Here is a 16138-nt window from a genome sequence, read left to right on the forward strand (position 1 = left end):
TCTTCCACTTCGTTCTTTGGGTTTGGTCCCTCGCAAAAGTCACAGCATAAAACTTGGCCCTTTAGGAAACTTGAATTGCCCACCTCTGCTTGAAGCATTTTTGTTTTAAACAGATGTATATTACTTCATAGCACTGCTAGTGAAGGAGGCATGTTGCAGCTTCTGCTCGCTCTGAGTCACCCACAGTGGAAGTTCTCAGGTGAACTCTCCGGGTGGGACCATGAATGCACCAAGTCTTCGTGCGTTTCTAAAGCCGCTGCTCTTCAGAGGCATCATGAATGTTCGACTTCAGACTCGGAGCACCGCTGACTCTCCAGCGAGACACTTCAAAGAGAGGCAGGAGACAAAAGCTGTCTCCTCCCAGCTCATCACAGACTCATTAACTTCACAGATTGAACCCCCGTCAGGGCCTTTTCTCTGCCGGGGCTCCAGCAGGACTGTCGGTCTCGCCGACACTCGGTCGTCACATCCAGACGCAGAGAGCGCAGACGCAGCCACGGCAGGCTGCGCAGACAACCTGCCCATGAGCTGCTGGCTTCAGCGGGATGGACCAGTCCACCAGACCCCGAGTCCAACAGAGTCCCACCCATGACCCTGAACACTCCCAGTTTTGGAGCTGAAACCCAGTGGAAGAAAGCGTGAGCTGGGTCTGCCCTCAGCGTCTCACCAGGGGGACGTCCAGGAGCAGCAGGCTTCTCTGGAGGTGGAGGAGCAGTTGCTCTATTTTGAGCGTCTCCTGAATGGCTCCTCTTTATCTCCTTTCCTCCCACTGAAAGCCTGAGTTCGATCCCCAAAACCAGGCAGCGGCAGAATAGGATAGTTTTTTGGATCCGAGAGGTTGTTGACCTTCTGGGTCTGTCTTGATTTAGCTGTGTTGCCAGGATGTCTGTCCCCACGCATCAGTGAACCATGTCGGCCATGTTGGGATTTGAACTCCAAGATTTTAGGAAACCAGGCCGCTCCTCCACTGAACCCCTCAATGCCCACAATCTCACCAACTAAACACAGAAAAGTTTTTAGGAAACACAAATGAAAGAGTGAGATCTAGTGGGTGACGATTCGAGAGACGAGGCAACAGTGAAGAACCGTTTATTTCCAGCTTTCACACAGCTATTGACAAGGAACGTGACGGTTCAGTGGTCCACCTTCACTCCTGACTCTGCTCCTCTGGTGAGCTGCAGGGACACAACACACACTGTTACTCCGGTATCGAGAGGTGACGCTGCATTTAAAGACCATCATGGGAACAAACTACTCACAATCATGCAACATTTAAGAATCTAATCTCCGTCACGTCAACGTTGAACACTTGACCTTTGACCTTAATATAACACTGAAGATCCTCAGAGAACCACTCAGTCTCAACTGTGTTTCCTCCAGCAACGAGAAACTTCCGACCCATGATGCACTGCAGCAGTTAAAGCAGCTTGTTTTGCATTTTTTCATCAGGAGAAAGTGGAAGGTTTCTGGTCTCCTGCAAGCTACTGACTGGAATCACCGTTCACAGGTGGATCAGGACCAGTCGACGCATGACCCGAGAGAGCGGACGAGGGTCATGTTCAATAGAAGCGTGTGCAGCAGACGTACGTGTTTAGCGTCTCTGAGAGCAGCAGGAAGGTCGCAGCCCACGTACGCGCCGTTGATGTGGCAGTACTGCAGCAAAGCCCAGAAACAAGGATCCTGAGGGGAGAGAGAGAGCAGCGTCAGCTCCAGAATGGGCCCAAACTCAGAGCTCCAACTCACCTTCACCAGCACATGTGGGTTCCCCACCACGATGAGCAGAGCCTTGGGCCGCGTGATGGCCACATTAAAGCGCTTGGGATTGGACAGGAAGCCGAGGACGCTCTGCAAATCGTTGCTCGCCACGGAATCATTGGAGCGCACCTGAGTGAGTTAGTCATGAAGAGAGAGCGGCCGAGGAAGGAGGGGAAACTTAGGGCCGTAAAAAATGTCTCATTCATCTCGTCTCTGAGTGAAATACTGTGATGTAAAGCACTTTGACTTAAGAATTCAAAGTAAATAGCTCAAATCCAAAGGTCAAACACATTAGATGAATGAATGTGAGGTTGTCGACGCTAGCGAGGATGGTTTGTCTATGATGGTGTTCAAATACCAGTCATGAAACCAAGTAAATCCAGAAAGTTCATTTCCCTTTGGACCTATGCTGACATCTAGCGGAGAACTAGTAAAATGCAGCCTATTAAAAATCCCCGGCAGAAGCGGTTCTGGCTGGAATTGTGCGCCAGGCGACTCACTCCGATCCCCAAGCACAAAATTACATAAATAAATACAAATCCGTATCTATAATGAAGAAAAACAAGATCAATAAATACAATACAGTATATAAATTGCACATGGTTGAGAGAGAAAAACGGCATCGCCCGCTCCCCGTGTCTCTTTGGACAGTGATTTTTTCATTAAAAACACACAGAAAACCAGCATCCACCATGACTCCACCTTTGTGATGTGCTATCTGTCTACCATTGTATCAATGTTTCCACTTTGTTTTAATATGTTAGATCACGTGAGACTTCATCGGCGCGTCAAAATCCGATTTTTCTTTTGAGGTCCTTGCGCCTCACATTGTCCATAGCTGAACCCCCTGACCCCTGAACAGCGAGAAGTTTGCTTTCCCACTCTAATGAGAGATTTTTGACACCCTACCGTCGACAGGATGATGACGAGGAACTCCTGGCCCTGGAACTCTTCCACAGAACCCACCTTGATGTCAGACAGACCCATTTTGCCCAGCAGAACACGGATCTTCTCGCACTGAGGAGCCAGGAAACAGGGACAAGCCGTTCACAGACACATGTTTAAAAGGCTACACTTACTCCAGATGAAGCACTGAAGGCAAATTCTTACTTGCTTCCTGTAGGGGGCGATGATGCCGATGGCAGTGGGATCCACGGGGTGGTAGAGCTTCTTGGTCAGTTGGCAGCAGTAAAACATGACCTGCACCGCCTCAGCTGGGTTGAACCAGGACGGGTTGCAGCCTTCCCTGGTTTCGTAGCCCTGGAAGGAAGCCAGATCAGGTGAAATGAACTCTGCAGGAGCGACACGGAGTCCTCCGGCAACTTTACCCGGACGCCGTGGAACAGAAGGGGGAAGCCTTTCCTGGGCAGCTTGGTCCATTGGCACAGCGATTCCACCACCTCTCTGTGGGCTTTGCACCTCAGCTCATCCTGGTAGAAGAGCTGGGAGGGCAGCTTGAGCAGGGCCTGGTGGGAGCGGTAGTTGTAGACCAGCTTAGTCACCTGAAATATGAACCTGAATTAGAGTCACCAGAGTGAAAAAGAACTGCGACATACAGATACAGAGGGACGAGAAAACAGCAAAATAAAAGAGAGCAGTTACTTATAACAATTTCTTATTCTATTTTCCAGGTGGAGGATGAGCTGAGTTGAGAAGAATCTAAGCCAGTAGAAGCAAGACAGACGACGCAGGAGTGAAATTAGTTCAGAGTTCAATCATCAAGGAAGAAGAGAGGTGAAGGAAAGAGTGCAGTCAGAGTCCTAACACCAGTGAAGCAGCAGTGACCACCATGATGTCTGTTCAGAGAGACTCAAGAGTCTGGGTGAGAAGGGTCGGAGACACTGACATCAATGGAAGATGATAACATTTTCTGGTTCCCCTGATCGGCCAAATGTCCGAGAGAAACTCAGGTGTGTAGCTGACAAACACATTTTCACAAGTAATGACACGGGATGAAGTGTCATGCACCGACCAGGTTGGGGTTGTATCCCCACTTGTGTTTGATATAGAGAGGGTTGGACATGAGCCGCTCCATCAGAGACACCCCGAGGCCAAAGGCGGCCGCCTGCTTGGACTTGACCAGCGGCCCCAGCTGACAGTGGTCGCCAGCCAAAACAATCTGAAAGAAGAACCGCGGCCGTGTTAAAGCTGGACAGGAGTGAGGTCACCCGAGGTCAGCTCACCTGCCCGTGCCTCTCCGACACCATGCTGATGGGAATCAAGGACTCCGGTTCCATAGCTTGACCCGCTTCATCCAAAAAGACGTGAGTGAAATGCCCCTCGCTGCAGAAAACACTTGCTGATTTGGGTGTCTTGGGAAACTCTTCAATGGGTCCGAATTCTGCGAGACTCACCGCAGTCCCACATTGAGGAACATTCCAGCGCTGGAGCACGTCGTGACAATGATCCTGTAGAAGGAAGCCTTCCGGATGTCTTCTCCTGCTCTCGAATACGACCATAACACTTCTGGAATAGACTGTGACGCAACATTAACACGTCTGGTGGATAACTGACGTAGGAAGGCATCACGTGGCAAAGTTTCACCGACTCACCCGCTCCAGTCGACTGGAAGCGTTGACTCGGACAAAACTGCCCGAGTGCAGGAAGCCGCTGTAGTGCAGGCGGATGCAGATGAGGTCGGCCGCGCTGTTGGACGGAGTACAGACCAGCACACGGCTACTGGTGACCCGATGGTGAACCTGGAATTCCACGATCACAACCCTCTAAATGTTTCTGCTGTCCCATGCTGACACTGAGGGAGGCAGCGCACCTGCAGTATGGCCTCGATGAGGGTGATGGTCTTGCCAGTTCCTGGTGGCCCAAACAACATGTAGGGAGTGGGCCGACACTCCCCCGCCAGGATTCTCTTTACAGCCTCCCTCTGAGAGGAGTTGAGGTCCGGGTTGAAGAAGTGTCCTGGACTTGGGATGGGCCTGGATTGAACTCTTCCATCTATATTTCACAATCGATCAGTAGACGGGTTAAACCGGTGGGATGGCTCAACAGGAACTTTGACGCATCTGTACCTTTTGTCTGTGTGGACTTGGACTGTGTGTCGACTGAAACATCAGGCTTCTTGAAGACAACACACGATTAAACTTTGTGATTCAACTACAAATGAGTTCCTGAGACACCTGCTCACCTCAGCATCTTCTGTTAAGTTCTGAAGGTCACCATCAATCCACTCTCCTGACCACTGGGGGTCCCGGTGTCTCAGACTAGTGGGAAAGAGAACTTCAAAACAGAGTGAAAGTGTCAACTGAAATGGGACATTTGTGACTTGCTCTACAGTGCTGTCTACGTGAAACACTTCCATTTAAGTAAAGCAAAGCAAACTCACTCTCCCTGAGGTGTTTGGTCAGAGCCAGTGCGTGGTGACAGCGCCTCAAGGTCAACCTGCCGAGAAAACATGTCTGATCAAGCATCACGACGTATGGCGTGAATGCAAGCTGTCCAAGTCATCCATCACCCACCGGTTTAACATGAACTCCACATCCAAAGGTTCCCCCAGATACGTCCGATGAAGGTCCGTGTTGACCCTGAGACTCACTTCATCATCATTGATCTGAGAGGTCGGCACAAGAATTGTTGAGAGGAGTCGGAGCAAACATCCACACGTACTCGGGTTAGAATGTCCTCACCTCAGTGATGTAGCTGATGTACTCTAGAACTACAGCGCTGGCTTGGGACTTCTTCAGCAAGATTTTGTCATCTGGGAAGCAAGAAGTTGCCTTTGTTTTGAAATCCTCAGAAATGTTTACATTACACAATAAAGCAAAAGGACCCATTATACGTGTCTGTGGTTTGGAAGTTTCAGTCTGAATTTATTTTAAATGTACCGTACAAGCCACTACTTTTTTCTCGTGGTCTGAACCCAGCAGCGTATACAAAGACACGGCTAATATATGGATTTTTACAGGCTAAAGAGCGTCATGCAGCCAAAATACTGAGCCAAGTCGCATCAAACAGTTGTTTTATGTGACTAAAATGCGCGTTTTCGCCCGTTTGTCCGCAGCTCCACCCACAGAGTCAATCTCCTGGAGGACCGCAGATGAGAAGCAGCAGCTGAGAAAACGGAACTCCGGACACACAGGCGAAAACAGCACATTTTTAGCACTTCAAAGATGTGAGGAGTTCATGGTTCCAGTTCAGAACATTGCCCAGTTTGTTTCATGAGACAGTCTCCATGCTGGAGCCTGTTTTCAAAACTAGTTTAGAAGTGAGCCTCATGCATTTTTAAGATGGGTGCACCACTGACCTTTCTATGGTGCAAACGCACCACTGCACCCGCGGCTTTTGCATGAATAAGATCTATTTTCCTTAAGTTGAGTGGGTGGGGCTAATATTCCAGTGCACTCTATAGTCCGGAATTTACAGTGAATGTAGCCTCACTCACTGATACTCAAGCTGGGCCGACCCTCCGACAAGCCCAGAACCTCCAGGTGCAGGTGAGAAGATCCCTTCCTGAGTAGCGCTCCATGGATGGTGAACTCTTGCAGCTCCTTCTCTGCGTGAAGCTCCTCCAGCCAGAGGAGGGCTGAGAACCGGGCGTGCATGTTGGCTGCAGACAACACCTGGAAGACCCGGCGGCTGCCTCACATTTCACTCACTTAACTGGGTTACAGACATCTTTGGGGCACGAGCCTCGATATCGAAAGCAAAATTAAGCTTTTTAAAAATCATCTACAAGGTTCTGTTGTTTTACACAACTCATTCCACTGATCAAGATATCAATGATTTGGAGCAGCTTACACAAACCTAGGTAACTGACATATGTGTTGCTGTATATCGACTCGTGATCTCACACACGAACTTCACGTACATATCTGGTCACTCTAAAAGCCAAATTACGCTGACTCTTAATGTGAAGTTTCATCTTGATAACACTGCTCCAGGAAACTACTACTAGGACCCTTTTAAAAGTGACGTTATTAAACGTGACCACAAGGACAAACCCACCTCTCCAAGACAAGGTTCAATGACCAGCACGTCACTTCTGGCATCAACAGCGTCCCTAAAAGCCTGAGGAAGTGGGTAGGACGGGAGGAAGGTCGGTAGCCGCCTCTGACTGAGTCTGGAGAGAAACAACAGAGCGGTTGAGGAGGAAGACCTTGTTACGGGCGAGGTCTTTCCTCACGCTGACTTCCAGATACCTCAGCGTTGGTTTTGGAGCTGATATCGCGATCACATGAGCGTGTGAGTTCTCCACGGAGTTGTGGGTTTCTTGGCGGCTGTAGGGCGCAGAGGGCTGCAGCATGTTCTCCTCCTGACTCCCCACGGTCACTTCCACCTGCCGCCCGATGATGAAGGAGGAGAAGTGCAGCATCAGCAGCTCCTTACAGTTTCCCAGGCTCCTGAGAAACTCATGAAGATGAGCCAGCAGTTTGCGTCAAACACCCTTCTGTCAAGCTCTTTGTGACTGTTCCTAAAGAGAACCGTCTCTCTTCGTGAATGTTACTAAACTGTAACCAACTCCAGCTACAGCATTGAACACCGAGTCACACTTACTTTGCATCACAAGCCACGGAGACTGAGAGTCTCTCTCCAGGAGCAATCTCCACCTCAACACTTTGCTTCCTGGGAACCTTTGATTCTCCTGTTCTTCCCTCATCTGGCTCTACTTCTCCTGCGGTATCCAGCTCAGAGTTGTCTTGTGTTTCTGTCTGCTTTGGTCTCGAACGTTTGGGCCCATCCACCGACAGCAGAGAGAACTGTTGCTCAGAGTCCCAGCCAGCAAAGTCACAATGCCTCAGGGTGTGAGTCTCTGAGCCTTCGTTCCTGGTCACAAAGGTAGACGGTGGTTAGGCACTTATAATCAGAACCTCCTCCTGTGCCATGGATTCAAGTCACTTGAGCGGCAAAATGAAACATGAACATTTTTCAACGTGATTAAAAGTTCTGATGCCCAAATCATGGTCCAGCTGGAGATGGATGTCAACACGGCGATCTGAGCCTTGCATCATTTCACTACCAAGCAAAATGAGGTCTGATTTGCCTGTTCCAAGAGCAGATGTTTGGACTCACTGGATCCACAACACCAACTGCGCACTCTCCCCGATGAGCAGATCAGGAAAATGACCGTAGTCTGTGACCACCAGTCCTCCTTTGTTCTCCAACATAGTGCTCAGTTCTGTCGCCGTCAGACCTTTAGCAGCTGCGTTGCCACTGCAGTCAGGATGACAACATCGCGTTAGGGACCTACCATGTTCAGTCCAAACCAACGTTTCCAGGGGTAACCTGTCAGGGCACGGGGCCATGCACAGAGCCCTCCAGCAGTAGAAGGACTGACTGCTCTCCACCATCACCAGGTTGACCAGGTGGCCGGGGTGGGGCTGGTAGTTGGCTGGCAGGAGCACAGAGTCCAGGCTGAAGAACACAGCGTCATCCACCACGCCGTTTCTGCCAAACATGCTGGTCACAAACGCCTACAGGTTAGAGAGAAGGCGTGGTCAGTGAGGAGGATGCCAAACATCATAATACCAACAATTCGATGACACAAATGTTTTACCTCATCAAGACGACTGTAGCGGAGAGGAGCCACTGACTGAGCCCTTGTACGCGTAGGGTTGATAACATATTCAGCCTGAACCCAGTCACCCTTCATAGGCTCATACCCTGAGGAGAGAGAGCGAGTGACCATGAGTGAAGAGTCTCTCACCGATTGGTGCCACGACCATCCACCTTCCAAGAGACTGGAGCGAGGGAAGTACGTCGTCTGGTTGATGTAGCCGCTTTCCCCGTCAAAAGACGTGACGGTTCCAATGAGCGGTCGAAGCTTCATGTTCTCATCTTCCAGAGCGGATTCTGAACCCTCCTCCCACGCTGCAGCGCTTTTCTCCACCTGAAAGTTGGCTCCACAGTGTACGTCACTTTTGTCACAGATGTAGTCTTTAAAAAACTGCTCAAACTTTTAGGGTCATTAAAGGTCACATGTATTCATTCATACATCTCCATTTATGAAGTTCTTCGCCCTAGAATGTTGAACATAGCATTGTTTGTATTAAAATGTCTCTGTCTACCAACAACATAATTTTTTTTAACCTTATTTCATGTGTTTTGGCTCGGTTGATTCCTTCAGTCATTCTGATTTCTCACCCTCAACGCTCTCCACCCGCCCTCAGCTCCATCTCTGAATGCAACACAGTTCACCACGTCTCCTTCTTTCAGTAACCGTCCACCCATGACTTCTTCACTGGTGAAATAGACACTGCCGTCAATCATGCCGTAGTCCAGACACAGCGAGGTCACCACACTGTCCCTGAGGTGGCGAATGTTCTGCGAACCTGCTGCGTAACAAGATCACCAGAATTAAAAAAACATGACGATATGAATTCATCCCCCTTTATGTGAAATTGACAGCAGAATGGAAAAGTCTAAAACATTTCCTCCTGAAGATGGGAGAACTTCTCATCTCGGTTGGAGATGAATAAAATAATATTGTCAACTTGGCAAAAAATAATTAGGTTACACATATAGTTGGACAGAGAGATACAGAAACTAAGATGCAACACAAGAAGATCCGACCATAATTTGACATCTAATGGACCCAAGAGTGTCTTCTTGGCAGAAAATAAGATCAAGTAAAGAAGAGCAGCAGCTTTAAAAACCAAGTTGCGGTCCAATTCTCACGCACCTGACGGCCTTAAAAACAGCTCTTCGCCTTCGGCTTCCACGGTCACCCACAAGGGAGAGATGACTTTGGACAGGAGCCACCGCACGGCCGTCAACATGGTGTCCGAGGCTCGGAGCAGACAGCGGCGCTGGGCAGCACGGACGGAGGTGTGTTAGCTTCCACGCTAAGCTAATGCTGCACCACATTCGATATTCTTACCCAGAGTTGTCAGAGGCCACATTAAACACGCAGAATGAACATTTTTAACACTAGAGACATTGTACCACACAAACAACTTCAGTGTCTCCACTTCGTGACATGCTAATTCGATACGTTATTTCTTTTCACTCGGTTTACTGTGTTAAGTGTTTTTCGTTAAATGACCGCGACATCAACTAAAGGATTTAAGATTTAAAACCATACAATTACTTCTTTATTTGGCGACTTCAGTCAAACTTTAAAACACCGATGTAGCTACTGTTGAGCTAATGCTAAGTGCAGCACACAGAACCGAAGCCTTCCAGCCCCGTTCATTCAAAAGTACGAGTAATGGTTAACAACTGGCGACATACGTCTGACAGGAAACTCTTGTAAAAGCAAACTCACATTAAATTAAGTCGACAATATCGCCGCAAAACCAACTTTGCTTCTTAAATCCGAGCTGTCGCGTCAAGTGCTGTCAGTGGGCGGGGCTAATGTGGCTAATTGGCGTGTGCAGGTAACCAATGAACAACCATTTTATTCATTCATTTATCCACCATTTATTTGAGCTCCGAGTGCAGTTAATCCATGCACCCGTTTGGTTTCATATAGTCAGTGTAACAACATATATTTAATATTTGAATATTTTGAACAACAATTGTTATTAAATATTGAGATGTGATTAAGATATATATTTACACTAGATGAGCATTTCTGAATTTGGGAAATGTCGATATGTCATATTCATGCGTCTTTATTATGTATATTTATTTATTTAAATATCGTGTGACAGTTAGTAGCTGCTTTAAGACGCTATCCCCACTAGATGTCAATGTTGCAACTGTTTTGAACAGATACAACTGAATGGCTCGTTGCTTTGTCACCGTAAAATAAAATAAGTACAAGTGTAACATAGTCAAATACATATATTGAGATTCCATTTTTGCAAATTGTTTGCTTGTCCGCTTTTCAAGGGGTGATACAACTTCCGTTATCATTTAGCTGTAAAAAAAAAATCAAAAAAGAAATTATGTTAGTATTTGTCAAGTTTCAAAAAGCCCCTGCAACATATCGAAGACAGACATAAGGTCAGTTCTAATCCAATATAAAAATGAAGGAGGTTTCAGTACGTTCCGGTGTATTTTGTATGAAAATGAAACCACGTGATCGCACCGGTTCGCGTCATATCCGGAAGTGAAACGGCGATGTTTTGGTTCTGGTCGTGAATGAAATTACGTGTTTTTTTCTGGTGAAACGGATCAATCAATACAGCGCCTTGTCGCCATGGAAACCGACTTCCAGTACCGAGCCTGATATGCTGAGGTAAATCGAGTGAATGAATGAAATCGGGACGTTTACGTTATTTACCGCCCTCAGTAATAAATTCATACTTGTGCACGTCGGTTTCACGTTGGGTCACAGCGTGATACGTCATAAACATGTCCAGAATCTGACGGTTTTGTGTTAGTGTCTCCTGCTACTCAACGCTTGAGGGCGAGAATTTGAAGCATGGCTGGGATTTTTGGAGCGAGAGTGGTGCTACTCAGCTTGCGGACCACCCTCCAGAGAGCCGGGACCTTCGCCAGAACCAGGCTGCCAGCGAACCCTGGAGCAGGTCTCCTGAGGAGACAGTGCACGCTTGTCCCTCGAGTGACCCTCCTCTGTTGGGGGGCAGTGAACGCATCACCCTCCTCATGGACTGCCAGCTGTCACCAAGGTCACCGACTTCAGACTGCGGACCGGAAGTCCCTCCTCAAGGTCCAAGTCCATAAGTTGGTCTTCCTGCTTGGCCTCAGCCTCCGGGCCTTGGTGCTGCTCCTGAAGTTTGGACCGCTGCTCCTCCTCTCCCCGCTCGCCCTGCTCTCCTCCACCTGCGCCTCCCTCTGGCTGGACGCTCTGCTCTGGGTGACCGAGACCTCTGGTCCCACCTTCATCAAGCTGGGTCAGTGGGCCAGCACCAGACGGGACATCTTCCCCCTGGAGTTCTGCGAGCGCTTCTCCAGGCTTCACGTTCAGGTGCGTCCTCATTCCTGGAGTCACACCAAGCAGTGTCTGCGCCGGGCCTTCGGAGACAACTGGAGGAAGGTGCTGCTGTTCCAGAGCAAGGAGCCGGTGGGTTCTGGCTGCGTGGCTCAGGTGTACCGGGGCTGGGCCCGGGCAGATCAGGTGGAGGATCCTGCCTTCCAGCTGCTGGTGGAGGAGATGGAAAGGGAGGACCTGAGGGAGGCGTGGGAGATCCCTGGACTGAGGGGAGTGATCGGCTCCATACAGAAGCTCTGGAGAGGGAGTCAGGAGGAGGAGGAGGAGAGTGTGGGACAGGAGGAGCCAGAGTCAGGACACCTGATCCCAGTGGCCATCAAGGTGAGAGGCCTCTGTTTCAACGTCATGCTCCAGTATGTTACTCATGTTGCCGTTGAAGGTCATCCACCCCGGGATCAGGAGGCAAGTGGAGATGGACCTGATGGTGATGAAGGCCGGGAGCTGGATCCTGCACCGGCTCCCTGGACTTCAGTGGCTCAGCCTGTACGAGATCGTGCAGGAGTTTGAGAAGCTCATGACCCGACAGGTGAGAACGTCATCGGATCATCAGTGCAGAACCGAGGTTCTGAACTGGCTTCTCTCGCAGATCGATCTTCGCTTTGAGGCTCAGAACATGGAGCGCTTCCGGAATAACTTCCGCCACGTGGATTACGTGAAGTTCCCGACGCCGCTGCGCCCGTTCGTCACCAGGACAGTGTTGGTGGAGACCTTTGAGGTGAGCGTGAAGACCACCTCACCCGACCGGCGCTCATGTCTCTCTGTTCCAGGAGAGCGAGCCCATCTCCAGCTACCTGCAGTCCAACATTCCTCAGGAGGTGAAGCAGCGGATCGCCAGGATGGGAGTGGACACGCTGCTGAAGATGGTGAGTGACATCCTGCACTTCTTCGTCCTCACCTTCTGCCGCTCCTCTTCTCCTCCATCCTCCAGGTCTTTGAGGACAACTTTGTCCACGGGGATCTGCACCCTGGGAACATCCTGGTCCAAAGCTGTGGCGATGGTGACGCAGCATCCGCTGGAGGGAAAACGACCCTCACTGACCTGTGGGACACGGTGGTGGTCAGCATCAGGCCCGAGCCCAGTCCTCTGCAGCTGGTGCTGCTGGACGCTGGCATCGTGGCGCAGCTCAGCAACCGTGACCTCCAGAACTTCCGAGACGTCTTCACCGCTGTGGTGCTGCGGCAGGTAACCAGCAGAGGGCGCCTTCCGTCCGTGTCTGTACAGACAAGAAGATGGTTTTGGAACAGTGACTCAGCTGTTTTATACATGACTACACCGCTGTGGTACAGTGACTCATCTGTTTATTACATGACTACAGTGTTTTGGAACAGTAATATGCTGTTCTAAAAACGGTTGGTCATTTTGGCGCCATGACTCAGCTGTTTATTACATGTTTAGTTTATAATCCACTCCTTCATCAAGTCTGACGTCATCATTGACCTTTAACCTGCTAACAGGTGTTCAGGAAGGAATGTCTTCTGCAGGAAAGCTTTGTCAAAGCCATGTCCGACTCTGGTCCCATCTGCAGGGTGAACGAGTGGCCGACCTGATTCTGCATCACGCTCGAGCCAACGAGTGCAAAGACGTGGCGCTCTTCAAGAAGGAGATGTCCCGGCTGGTGGACGACGCCGTCAGCAACACGCTCTCGCTCGGGAAGGTAACGCCACGTCGGCCCATCTTTCAACAGAACAAAGCCACAGCTCTTGTTTTTGTGTCCGGCCCAGGTCCAGGTGGCCGAGCTGCTCTCCAGAGTCTTCGGTCTCCTCATCAAACACAAGGTGAGCGTCAGCACGTCTCACACGCACCTCAGCGCGTGGCTGACTCTCGGTCCTCGCAGGTGAAGCTGGAGAGCAACTTTGCCTCCATCGTGTTTGCCATCATGGTCCTGGAGGGTCTTGGTCGCTCCCTGGACCCCAACCTGGACATCCTGCAGCTGGCCAAGCCCATGCTGCTGAGGAACTGTGCCTCGCTGCTCTGACTCCAACCACCCGGCGCCACCGTCCTCTCCTGACTTTTGTTTACATTGTCCCAACCAGTTACCTCATGTGACATCAGCACATCACATCCATCGGACCCCTGTCTTTAGCACAGCAAGTGAACTAAACACCTCAGACACACACGCACACACAGATGAGGAGGAAGATGAATCAAGGTGAACGTGCATTAACTTGTATGTGAAAATACTAATAAAGAATAAGTGAAACGATCATTTTAAAATGTTGTGACACTTATAATCATATCATCATACAACACACACTTGTGATGCTATCTTTGTGGGGACCTCTCATTGACATAACCCTTCCCCTAGCCTCTCACCTTATATGTGACTATCCAAAACACATGGCCGACCTTAACCTGAACCTCAGATACAAAAAGCAAAGATTTAATCCTCAAATTGAGACAGACAAACACAGCCAAAATAATCCAACAGTCATTGTTATATCCAACTAAAACGGTACACAAACTGATGGATGAGGGTCAGAATCTCACAAAAAAGTGGATACACGACAGCACACACAACTTCCCACATCACCAGCAAAATCACAAACTCACCATCTCACAACAGTGAAACATACGAAACTCAAGTCACTCACAGTTGCACTCACGCACACCAACCAGTCCATTAATTGACACTTTTATTAAACGAGAATAGAAACAGATGAGTCATCAGGAAGAACAGTCACATGGCTGAAAGAGCGCCACCAGGAGGCCCCGCTGAGAGACCACGCGTCACACTTTTTATTGCAAAACGTTTTCTGTTTTTTTGTTGTTTTTTTCCCACTGAAGTTGTTGAGGTGGAGGGGGTTGGAGGTGGGGCCACGGCGTTTAAAAAAAAAAAAATCCCATTATAGTCATAATCCTAACAAGGAAACATCAGACGGCACGATCACGTCAGGGTCTGAAGATTCTGTCACCGGAAATCAAATATTTAAAAATATTTTAACATTTAATTTAGAATCTTTTATTGCGAAAAATAGGCGACTAACTGACGATGCGAGTGCGTGTCTATAGATTTTTCTGACGTGATGCAGTATGCTCATAGGGCCAGCAGGTGGCACAGTCCAGTCTTAAACATTCCTCCTCAGGGCTGTGGAATGGGATATAAAGTGTCTGCGTTGGGCGCCGCCGCTTGTATGTACAAAGGTTTCCTGAAGAACACGAAACAAAGTGCTGAGTCCGTCGTCGCTCCTGCCGGTTCTGATCCACTTCAGAGGAGCACAGGAGACGGCGGTGGCTGGGTGGGATCAATACTCCACATATTCAGGAAGAGCGGGGTAAAAGGGGGCGGGGCATAGTCACCATCCTTGAAAGATGGAAAGGAAATCTGCCCGAAATATTGAAGTTCATAAATAAAAGACTCGCCCGAAGTCCAGTCTGATCCACGAGTCCCTCCATGCACCATAAGTCCTGCCTCCTCATCGCTAGCTTCGTTTGTCCAGGCTCTACGCTTCCTGTCATGGCGCCCTCTGGAGGACTGGCTGTCCTCCGGCTCCCGGCGGCAGAGAGCTACGGACAAAAGGGCTCTTGGGGAACATTGGGGTGTAAACTTGAGAGGAAGAAGGTGGAGGGGCGTCGCAGGCACCAAGGATGGTTCTTTAAACTTGAGGCTGCAGCGCAGGAAGCCGGCAGCGGCTGCTATTGACTGGACGTTTCGGGAGACAGGCGATTAAATCTCTACATTCCCAGTAGAAAACATCAGGAATGGGATGAAACATGTTGGTAGGTGTGTGTGTGTGTGTCAAAGATGAAGAGGTCTTCAGGCTGTGGACCACTGAGATAGGAGAGCTGCGACGGAAAAAACTGGAACTTGATGTTTGGGACACTTGGTCACGTGACGCCATCTTTGAACCTCCATCGAATCCTTTACTGGACCGTCACTGCAGCGCCTTGATGATGTCATCACATGCTACATTTTTAATCGACTTCTGGATGTCGATCCACTTGGTGACGCAGGCGTCGAAACTGTCGATCAACCTATGTCAATGATGCGGTCAGTCCGCTGGCTGATGACATCACAGCATGGCCGTCGCACTGCGGTGACACACGATGATGACATCACACTGCTGACCTCTACGCTTCACAGGTCACCACTTGGGAGGTAAGGGGGGTGAGGGGAAGAGGAGGGCAGGAGCGGGAGGGCGTCCGGGGTCGGGGGCTACGAGTTGAGCCAGGGATGGTTGAGGCATTCCCCGGCCGACGCTCTCTTCTCAGGCACCATCTCCAGCATGGGCAGCAGGAAGTGCGTGAACTGCCCGGCGTCCTCGTGCGACCAGCCGTACTTCTCCACCAGCACATCGAACAGGGACCACGGCTTCAGCTTGGTGATGTGCCTCAGCTCACCTGCAGATGGCAACAGAGAACCCAGTCAAACGCTGACCGACAAGGGGTCAGGGGTCAACACTGAGAGGACGTCAAGGGGGAAACACGGATGATGTGTGCGTTTAATGTCACAGTTTGTGTCAAGTTACAGGAGGAGTTCTGATCCTGAGACCCGTGTGAAAGAAGTCTCTTAACTACTTGGAATGATCACA

The 16138-nt window shown here is 49.7% G+C and overlaps 3 protein-coding genes across 11 annotated transcripts in view; 1 reads left to right on the forward strand and 2 right to left on the reverse strand.

The window, feature by feature from the left end:
- Positions 1 to 1094: 1094 nt before the first annotated feature.
- mov10l1 (Mov10 like RISC complex RNA helicase 1) lies at positions 1095 to 10094 on the reverse strand. Of its 5 annotated transcripts, none has more exons than XM_053884534.1 (27): positions 9974 to 10094; positions 9389 to 9515; positions 8851 to 9038; positions 8437 to 8596; positions 8264 to 8370; positions 7993 to 8180; positions 7780 to 7920; positions 7264 to 7533; positions 6909 to 7109; positions 6715 to 6829; positions 6152 to 6329; positions 5397 to 5467; positions 5229 to 5320; positions 5096 to 5151; positions 4898 to 4989; positions 4782 to 4830; positions 4526 to 4707; positions 4308 to 4454; positions 4110 to 4231; positions 3939 to 4038; positions 3728 to 3874; positions 3084 to 3257; positions 2866 to 3015; positions 2665 to 2772; positions 1744 to 1884; positions 1588 to 1680; positions 1095 to 1175 (listed from the first exon to the last, which is right to left on the reverse strand). In XM_053884534.1, the coding sequence occupies exons 2-27, from the start codon at positions 9483 to 9485 to the stop codon at positions 1134 to 1136; spliced, it is 3411 nt and encodes a 1136-aa protein (XP_053740509.1). In that variant the 5' UTR covers positions 9486 to 9515; positions 9974 to 10094; the 3' UTR covers positions 1095 to 1133. The 5 variants fall into 5 exon arrangements, with proteins under 5 accessions (XP_053740509.1, XP_053740510.1, XP_053740507.1 ...); XM_053884535.1 differs by having other exon boundaries at positions 4782 to 4827; positions 8851 to 9041; XM_053884532.1 differs by having other exon boundaries at positions 8851 to 9041.
- adck2 (aarF domain containing kinase 2) lies at positions 9367 to 13837 on the forward strand. 2 transcript variants are annotated; one of them, XM_053884547.1, is made up of 9 exons: positions 9367 to 9534; positions 11037 to 11929; positions 11988 to 12134; positions 12195 to 12323; positions 12376 to 12471; positions 12537 to 12791; positions 13135 to 13263; positions 13331 to 13384; positions 13444 to 13837. In XM_053884547.1, the coding sequence occupies exons 2-9, from the start codon at positions 11078 to 11080 to the stop codon at positions 13582 to 13584; spliced, it is 1803 nt and encodes a 600-aa protein (XP_053740522.1). In that variant the 5' UTR covers positions 9367 to 9534; positions 11037 to 11077; the 3' UTR covers positions 13585 to 13837. The 2 variants fall into 2 exon arrangements, with proteins under 2 accessions (XP_053740522.1, XP_053740521.1); XM_053884546.1 differs by lacking the exon at positions 9367 to 9534 and adding an exon at positions 10403 to 10891.
- Positions 13359 to 16138, reverse strand: part of srpk2 (SRSF protein kinase 2) — a 33230-nt gene continuing 30450 nt past the window's right edge. For 2 of the 4 annotated variants that reach the window (XM_053884539.1, XM_053884538.1), the window contains one exon: positions 13362 to 15947. In XM_053884539.1, coding sequence (XP_053740514.1) covers positions 15763 to 15947 — 185 coding nt within the window. In that variant the 3' untranslated portion in view covers positions 13362 to 15762. Of the gene's footprint in view, positions 15948 to 16138 lie in introns of all 4 variants that reach the window. The other 2 variants (XM_053884540.1, XM_053884537.1) reach the window with 2 other exon arrangements.

The sequence above is a fragment of the Synchiropus splendidus genome, chromosome 14 (assembly GCF_027744825.2).
Source record: "Synchiropus splendidus isolate RoL2022-P1 chromosome 14, RoL_Sspl_1.0, whole genome shotgun sequence".
NCBI classification, from domain to species: Eukaryota; Metazoa; Chordata; class Actinopteri; order Syngnathiformes; family Callionymidae; genus Synchiropus; species Synchiropus splendidus.